The sequence below is a fragment of the Polistes fuscatus genome, unplaced genomic scaffold (assembly GCF_010416935.1).
Source record: "Polistes fuscatus isolate 324 unplaced genomic scaffold, CU_Pfus_HIC Scaffold8, whole genome shotgun sequence".
Classification (NCBI taxonomy): Eukaryota; Metazoa; Arthropoda; class Insecta; order Hymenoptera; family Vespidae; genus Polistes; species Polistes fuscatus.
In genome coordinates this window covers 4,490,247-4,499,605 of record NW_025113162.1, presented here as the reverse complement: position 1 = coordinate 4,499,605, position 9,359 = coordinate 4,490,247, and the positions used below count along the sequence as shown (strand labels likewise).

The following is a 9,359-nucleotide window of genomic DNA, read 5'->3' as shown; positions in this document are numbered from 1 at the left end:
TAAAAGAAACAAAAACAATACAGATTCTTAAGCCTCTATCATTTCCTTGTATTATTGTTAGAATAATTAGCGTAAAGAAACAAGCTATCGTTCGATTAAAAAATCGCGAATATAATATTGCCGTTTCGTTTATAATAAGACCTTTTTTTTTTATCTCTGGGCAGTTACACGGGCTCTGTTATTTTTGTTTATTCGTAGAAAAAGAGAAAAAAAAAGAGAGAAAAGAAAACGAGAAAGAATTGTGGAATGAATTTGTTTAAACCTCCTCAAGAAAAAATAATCAATGATGATGATGACGATTCCGTATGGTATGGCTATCGTACGAAAATTAGCCGAGAACAATCGTTAAATAATTATGAATTTTCGTATGTTCCTAGAATAATAATTCGATGGAAAACATCTTCATTGGAAGTAAATACGCGTTGTTGTAAATATAAAAAAAAAAAAGAATTTTCTTCTTAGTCGATGATTGTGTATCAGCGAACGAAAAAAAATATATATGACAGGATATATAATGCGATTATTTGCCGCGATATATTTCTATGATATGATCCTGGTCCACGTACTCGAAAATGTGAGGTGCGTCCATTAGGATCCCTATGGTACCAGCTGTGGTGACTATGAAGAAGGTGTAAAGCTGTAATCGGTCTATCACCATCGCAACGTATTTCCAATCTTCTCTTGTCTAAAAGAAAAGAAAAAACGAGAAAAAGAGAAATGTTTGAATATAATAATACGATAAATCAGAAAATAGGAAAAATAGAAGAAAAATAATAAACTCACTTGTATATAGAGATCTTCGTTTCTAAGATGTTCAGCTATAAATTCAACTGCCTCCGTAGCTTTGCTAGCTTCTGGACTGAGAAGAACAGAATCCGAACTTTCGGATCCTCTTCTGTCGCCAAGAGCTTCACCAGCACCTGCTGCACTCGAACCACTCGTCGTATGATGAACCTTGCGATTGATCTTGCAATTAGGATGATGCAGATCGGATAACTCCATCACTTCCATCTTACTCTTAGCCAAGGAAGATGGCAGATGCTTTGGTAGTTCCGTAGGGCTACCGGAATAGGTCGAGGCTGGCAGTGTTACGCTTGGATTTTCCATCATCCATCTGAGACGCGTTTTTTTCGGTCGTCGCATGAAAAGAAACTTAGGCAGATACTTGAGAAATACTTTTCGTATCATCTGCGGCATCCTGTGAGTACGTGGACCACGGAAATTCCAATTTATTATGATCACGGTCACCAAGATACTGACGGTATTCATGATGAAAGTAAATAGAAGATATTTGGCAATCAACGGCAGTACCAGTGACGTGGGTGGTAAGATCTTGCTAACCAGTAAAAGAAACACGACCAACGATAAGAGAATACTTATACCGAGTGTCACCTTTTCACCGGCCTCTGCAGGCAAATAGAAGACCAAAACGCAAAGGAATGAAATCAAGACGGTAGGCAGGATCAAATTCACCGTGTAGAAGAGGGTCTTTCGTCGTATTATTATATAGAACGTGATATCCGTTTCGGTTGGTAATTCGCTGGGATAGACATTTAAGTAAGCTGGCACACTGATTATATCCCAGGTACCGCTTTTCCAGTAATCCGAGAGGTCGACGAAACTTTTGTCGTTATAAAGGGCTAAGGATACCTGATCGCCATTGAACGTCCATGATCCAAACTTCATAATACATGTTTGTTGGTCGAATGGGAAATAGGTGACATCGATTGTGCAAGAACTTTGATAGATCGCTGGTGGTACCCAAAGTACCTCACCATTTGGATATATCAAAACGTTACTTTTGTAACGTACTTCGTAATTACCATCGGCACTGAAATTAACATCATTTATAAAATATATATATATATGTAGGTTTAATCATTTTTTTCATCAATAAGGGATCGAAACCGTATGTAGATATATTTGGGCTTACTTGTTGAACAATACTATATCCGGCTTCCATACTTTGTCAGGCGGTAACCTAAGTACTCCAATACCACCGTAATCCGCTTCATCCCATTGTAATTGATAATCCATCCATACGAATCTCAACCATACATTCGACTTCATGATTTGATTCTTCTCGTTCTAAAGATAATATTTGAACAATTTGTTAGGCGAATATTTGATCAAGAAATTTCAATACTTACCAATTTTGATCCTTTAATTATCTCGAGGTGTCAAATAACGAAAGGAAAATCGAGCAAAAAGAAAAGAAAAGAAAAGAGAAGAAAAAGGAAAATAAAATTGTTTTCTTTAAAACCAAAAAAAAATAATCGGAGACTCACCACGTTGATGAGCTGTACGAAGGCGAGTCCAAATTTGACGTGCACCTTTTCCGTCATATTTTGCACCGGTCTGATAAGCTTGTTATAGCCTCTAAAGAGATCTCGCACCAATCTTTCCTCATCTTCGGAGCAGAGACCTACGAAAGGGTTAGACGATTCATGCGTGGAAAATTCGGGAAAAAAAAGACATTTCTAAATAAATATAGGTAGTGCCCAATTAATCGTGAACCATTGAGTTTCGTCGTGCTTACCGATGCAGAGTATCGACGATATTAGGATGAATCGTGAAAATCTCAAAAAAATATACATTTTTGGGCGGCGTTGTCGAGGTCCCACCCGTAAACTCGTGCGCTCAACGTCAGACCGGGACACAGATCAATATGAGAGCGCAGACGCTAGCCAATAAGTGCATTTCCTATCTTGCCGTCTCTGCTGACGTTCGAACATCTCGGTAAGATCTCGTCTGAATGATCACAACAGATTTCTACCGATACTTTCGATCTTCACGAACTCGAGAATGCAGGGGGAATGACGGTGGAGGTGGTAGTGGTGGTGGTGGTGGTGTCAGAGGAGGATGAGCTGATGATACTGGAAAAGGTGAAAGTAAAAACAGATGACAAATAAAAAGAGATAGAAGAAGAGGTGAGAGAGGAGGATGCGTTAATCACGTATAACGCACGCATCGAAAGACTTTAGTGCAGAAGTGAGATGAACGTTCGTAACTTGGACTGACCTCTCCCTACGACTCGCACCCCACCGTGGTAATCGAAGGGTGCAAGGCTGGTAACCTCCGACATGGATGCGGGTGATCTTGCAAGCTAGCGCGCTGATACGTCCCTCTGTCGGTGCTGTTTTATCGAACAATTCTGGACAAGTTTTATAAGCGTTGGTAGTATCTTTCTAGACTGGCAACTCTCTCTTACTCTCTATATATATTTAGATTAAATATTATAATATACAACTATTGTTTTTTTATATTTTTATTTCCAGTTAAATTAGTTTACAATATGGCTATCTTTTACCACAAATTACTGTATCTATCCATTTTGTTGATTTTTATTGATCGGTCTCCTTCTTTTTCCTTATTCAGAACGATGTTCTGAAAATGTATATTTTGAAATAAGTATAGATACAAACCTAACTTCAATGGCAAACTGAAAGGTTTGAGAGAAAGTAAAAATGTTCATTCAATTAGAGATCGAAAGAAGTATTAAGTAGTTATTAATTTTATTTTTCTTTGTTTTCTTAAGATTTTCTTAAGATTTTCATCATGAACCAAGTCGTTAAGTAACGGACATAACTTTCCTTAGAAAGTTATTTGATTGTACGAGTGTCCCTGAAACTTCACCTTTCGGCAGGGTCCACCCTTCCAACTAATTACCGTGAAATTTCCTACGTTCCATGTTTCGTGTAGACCTTTAACCTATGCAGTTTGAAACTTGCTTACACACTGGAAGCTGCAACAAACTTGTAATTATGAGATATTTCGAAACGCTTCCTCTAACTTTACTACAACGTATCCGTGCCTGACTATACCCTGATTGCATAACGATATACATATTATTACAAATAATTAAATATCTATCACTATACTTCGATATCAATTATTTTTATTTCAATCATCGATATTTTACACCTTGTGGCGGTTAGCATTGAAGCGTTATTTTTACGAACGATCGAACGTTCGAATTAAATCAGGGTTCTCATTACGATGTGAATGAATATCATCACTAAAAATCTATACAGTACATCGAACGCATCTAATATTTTTTTAAAGTACAAACCCTTTTTAATTTCATCGTCATGCGTTTTCTTATACATATATATATAAAATAACAATTTCATTTTTGTTAATAATCTTATCTTTTTACTCTTCCTTATACAGGTTCCAGTTACTTCTCAACTAACACCTTCTCACACTTATTCAATACTACCAAAAAGGTCGAGTCTTTTTATCGTGTCTTTGGAGTGAACACAGCACACAATTTTTTTCACTTTTATTTTTCCAGACGGGTCACCTGTCCATATTACTAATCGTTTTCATGTTGCTTGACTTTAGTGATAAGCCAGGAACTAGTAATCCAACGCGGTTAAACCATTAATTATATATTTTTATTAATATAATAATATAATATAACAGTTCAAAAAAAGAAAAATAAATTAACCGATACGTAAGAATTCATTAATCTTCAAATTGATCATAGCTTGACGTTTTAAACGAAGAGTTTAATTGTCCTAACAAATGAAAATTTTTTTAATGCCCTCGATATTTATTCGAAATTCGTACATTTCCATTAAATAAAAGAAACAAATTTAAGTGATCTATTAGGGGTGGAATAAAATCTGAGTAAAAAAAATAAAAGAAAAATACAAAAAAAAACGAAGAAGTAGGACGATTGGGGCCATTAAAAAAAAATATCAAACTAAACGTTTACTTTCGATCGGAGTCGTACTTACGACCTAAAACTGTTATCTTTCACGGCATTCATAGAATTTTTCCTAAATTGAATTTTAAATTTACTGTCATTTACATTTCTATTAGCTCGTTATTCATGCATTACTTTTTTATCGGAATACCAGCACCAACTAAATGATTGTGCAACGCCTTTGGCAATCTCTTTGATTGAATTTTCGCTGGAACAATGGATATCATCGAAAGCGAATCTGTCATTATTTGAACGTGCCATTGTTTCATTAAAATCTCTCACCTTCTTCGAGGATCGTATTATTAAGAGAAGAATATCGTGTCGTTGAAAGATCAAAGGTTTAGAGATCGAAAGTCAGATGATATATCTGTTTCTCTCTCTCTCTCTCTCTTTCATTATAAATAATAAAATTTGTTGTTGAGATTTAATTCATTACGAAATAATAAAATAACCTCAAGAGTTTTTCTATACGGATGAGAGTTTACTTATGGTTGTTATATTTATCATTAAATCGTCACGATTAAAATTATACAATCGATGGAAAATGGTAGAACATCGAAACAAGTTTCGTCCTGTGTAGCAGCCAAAATTATGTCAAACAATCAATTTGTGGTATGCGACCACAAAGCTATAATGCGACATATGTGTCGTTGAACATTACGGCACAAGCGTGCGTTGTTGTATAATCAAAACGACGATGACAGAATGCCGGTGTGACAATGAGATCTATGTATGCCATGTAAATGCGAGTTCATATTTTCAATAAAAAAAAAGTCAATAATATTAAAAGTGGAAAGGAGAGAAAGGAAGAGTTATTTATACGATGCGTTATGTTGAAAACAGTATATGATTTGCAAATAATAGTCTATTGTTTATTTGATGATTCATTACTTTCCTTTTAACGATATATCGTATTATCCATAAAATTAACTATATAAATAACGAATAATGCATGTGTATTTCTCGATCGACGAAGTAAATAATACGTAAATCGACATAGAAATGCTGGGCACTTCAAATAGATTATTTGAAAGGAGTAGCATGTTATTTCGTTGATAAATGATCGTATGAACGGTTATGCTAATTATGATTCGACGGTAATAACAGTGCAATTCTCACAAAATTGCAGAGATAATCGATCATTCCTCGTAACCACATCAAACCAAGTTTCGAGCAAAGTGAACTATTCGTTAATTCATTTTTCAAATAAATTACGCAATTAGAAAATTATTGGTAATTTATAAAAATTCTAATTCGACTATATCGAAATTATTTCAGTCACAAATTCGATCTCCAATTTCGATGTAATGTTTATTCATAGGATATGTGCATGTCTATGTTTCGAGTTAGATAAATAGTGCGTTTCACGAGTAATATAGTTTCGCTTATCTCCTTCCACAGTTCCCATTTGGCTTCGTTACAAGATGCTTGTGTATGAATCCTGTTAGGTACGTTTGCTGACCGAAACACTATTTTGTCTGCTTACCCTTTTAATAATTATTTATTTCATTATTTTTCGTATTTTCAAGATACAATTTATTTCGTTAGAATTATTCAAGCAATAATATTATTAGCAAGAAAAATTTTGTTATACCTATTTATTTACCTTGCTCAAAATCCTTTATAAAATTAAGCCCATTATTGGTAATTAATTAAAGGAATAGTAATTGCAAGAATCGAAAGAGGAACAATTAAACCGATGCTATTCAATATGTTATACAATTGCGAAGAGATGCTTTCTAATATTACTCCATACTAATACATCATTACTCATACATGAGCTAATGGTATAGTATTCCCGAAATTCTCTTTGAATCTCCAATAAATATTCAACCAGTTTGCATTGGTATTAATCATGACCATTTGAATTTGATTTCGTAAAATATATTAAACATCGTTCAATGAATTCAAACGTCCCAACGATTTCAAATCAATTAGGATAAGTTTCGATAAAACGTAAAAATGTTTCATTTTTGAATTCTTCAATTTTATTTCTATTCCAAATAATACTTTTTCTTTTTTATATGAATCGAGACCCGATGGGGAATAAAAAAAAGAATAAAAAAATATATTTGTCGAAACGAAGATCGAAATAACAGTCGATTAACGAGAATTCTCGTTAGTTTCGAACGAGAGCTTTGGCATCGGAGTTTTCTAGTTGTCCAGTATTTCTTGTAGATGACTAGCGAATACATAGCATCGACCAATGACTAATCGTTAGAGTTGTCAACTTGAAACTTTGTTTAATCCGGACAGTGCATTTGGACATCTGAACACTCAACCGTACTCCATTCTAGCACTACTAATCATTAGAACGTCAATTACAAGAAATAGAACTTTATAAGGGAAATTTAAGTTCCCTTTGATTCCTTATCGATCTCACGATCATTGTTTTTAACAGACAATTATAAATTTCATGGATACTTGAAAGTAGTACCAACAAAGAAAAAAAAGGGAGAAATAGTTCCTGGATTATCCGAAATAAAAATAAACTGACGTTTCAGAATAATCTGGCTAGTATATCGTTGCATCACATCCTGTTAACGAAGTAAAACGTCACGCGTCATGCTATCTGGAAACAGTTTTTTTTTCTTTCTTTTTTACCAACACCAAGCAAAGTTGAAGAAATATTTAAAGTTTATTTTGTCTCGATTGAACACATGATGCATGAACATAGCGAATATAAGATAAAATTAGAACGATTGTATATATACTTACGATTATACGAAACATAGTTGTTTTCATTTCTCTAGTATTAACAATGACTTAAAATATTATCATATATTTTAGTTTGTTTAGGAATATGCAAGAAAACTGTTTATCCGATGATCACGCGACATCGTTAAAGAAAATAAGAAAAAAGTGATAAGATCTTGTAACAAGTTGAATCGACGATGGAAAAAAAAAAGAGATTGTGTATAATCGTAGGAAATAGGAAGGAGATAGGTTGAGAGTATGTATAAAGAACGTGTGGAGTTTCGTTTAGTATGAAAATAAATCACACTTATAAAAGCGTTAGATTTAAGAGAGCGGCGAGTTTAGTTGGTGTTTTTCAGAGAAGCTAACCATCAAGCAAGCAACGGTAGTACTTTGAAGATTTACCGGCTGCAATAAAGAACGTTGGGTAAGGTCGAACTCCGGAACAGCTTCGAGAGCTTACATCGCGATTTTTAGCTTGAAAGATTCGAAAAGGAGGTAGAAGCTACGGATATCAGATATCCACTTGTTATAACGTACGACCGATAGCAAAGATATCCCTGAGGTTAAGGTTCCTCGTAATGTGAATTTCGATTACATTCATTTTTCCATCTATCTATGTAGATATATATATGCATATACGTGAAACTACCGACTTGTTCGCCGTTAAATTTTTATCTTTTGGAAAATATTAAAATATCGAAGAACATTATTTTCGATCCATCATTCTCCATGCTAAACATATGTTTTATATATGTTACTATTATATATATATCATTAGTATAAATATTATTATAATTTACATTTACTTGTTTTAATCTTAATTGATAAATTGAAAAATATTACTTATTATAATTTTTCATTCATTTTCATTTAGAATGCTAAACAGTTTAGATAAGAAAATATCTCTTATTTTGTTCGCTCTTTTTTTCTCTCTATCTTTCTCTCTTATAAGGTAACAAAAATATTAAGCTGGGAGAACGTGAGACGGAAGAAAATTGCACGGATGTTTTCTCCGCAGTTTTAGTGGCATTAAAAAAGAAGCTGAGTATTAAAGTAAGTATATAAAGGGCTTCTTTTCTTACAACTATTGTTTTTTATTCTCTCATGCACTTGTATCTAAACAATTTAGAAAAGACGAGTACATGGAACGTACTACTGTCCGAAAGGGCTACGAAAGGGACTTGTTGACGTTTCACCGATAATGAAATTCCTTGGAGTAGAAAAACATGGATCGTAAATATCGTTGGTCGAAATAGGAAACGGAAGAGAGTAAAAGAATGATAAAGAGAAACAAGGAGAGAAACATGGAGAGAAAGAGAGAGAGGGAGAAAAAAATAATTAGAGCGAAGAATCACCGGAGGCCTTCTCGTGCAAAAGATTTATCGGGAAAAGGTAAAGTAAAGTAGTGTTAATTTGTAAAGATACTACATGTAACAACTAAATAAAAAAAAAATTCCTATCAACGATCGAAACAATTGTCTTTTTATATTTTATTGCATCAATCAAGATCATTCTTTTTTCTGTTCATTTGTCTTTCTTTTTCTCCTCGCTGAAATGATTTAGAAAACTTTGAACAATTTCCAGCCGACGACGACGACGGACGTAATACACGAGTTGGCTCTCCGAAAGTATCACATCGTTCGTGGTTGATGTAACTTTAACGGCACGTTCCAAAAATTTTGGAAGTGAGAAACTTTTAAAAAGTTAATTACATGTCCTTCTCTTAACTTTTGCTTTTTCGTGACTGTCCTTCTCCCTTCCTCGCGTTTCATGAAAACGTTTCGCTTGAAAATCAATAAAATTAGTAGATAAAGTACAAAAATAGCCTAAGAGAAAATGTGGAAAGAAACGTCGAAACCGAGCAACGAAAAAAGTACATATAATATAACGTTTTTCAAAAAAGTAAAAAAAGAAGGAAAGAAAGAAAGAAAGAAAGAGAGAAAGG

At 33.9% G+C, this 9,359-nt stretch overlaps 1 protein-coding gene and 2 long non-coding RNA genes across 5 annotated transcripts; 2 read left to right on the top strand and 1 right to left on the bottom strand.

Moving 5' to 3' along the window:
- Positions 1-224: 224 nt before the first annotated feature.
- Positions 225-3,122, bottom strand: LOC122524953 (acetylcholine receptor subunit beta-like 1). 2 transcript variants are annotated; one of them, XM_043647474.1, is made up of 6 exons: positions 3,022-3,122; positions 2,540-2,751; positions 2,289-2,425; positions 1,934-2,088; positions 784-1,831; positions 225-685 (listed from the first exon to the last, which is right to left on the bottom strand). In XM_043647474.1, exons 2-6 carry the CDS (start codon positions 2,595-2,597, stop codon positions 521-523), a joined length of 1,563 nt encoding a protein of 520 aa, XP_043503409.1. In that variant the 5' UTR covers positions 2,598-2,751; positions 3,022-3,122; the 3' UTR covers positions 225-520. The 2 variants fall into 2 exon arrangements, with proteins under 2 accessions (XP_043503409.1, XP_043503410.1); XM_043647475.1 differs by lacking the exon at positions 3,022-3,122 and having other exon boundaries at positions 2,540-2,753.
- Positions 3,092-4,668, top strand: LOC122524959. Of its 2 annotated transcripts, none has more exons than XR_006305675.1 (2): positions 3,092-3,177; positions 4,174-4,668. It is a non-coding gene; the product is annotated as an uncharacterized LOC122524959 (long non-coding RNA). The 2 variants fall into 2 exon arrangements; XR_006305676.1 differs by having other exon boundaries at positions 3,109-3,173.
- A 3,647-nt stretch (positions 4,669-8,315) lies between these two features.
- LOC122524956 lies at positions 8,316-8,856 on the top strand. Its single transcript, XR_006305672.1, has 2 exons — positions 8,316-8,467; positions 8,544-8,856. It is a non-coding gene; the product is annotated as an uncharacterized LOC122524956 (long non-coding RNA).
- The last annotated feature ends 503 nt before the right edge of the window (positions 8,857-9,359 follow it).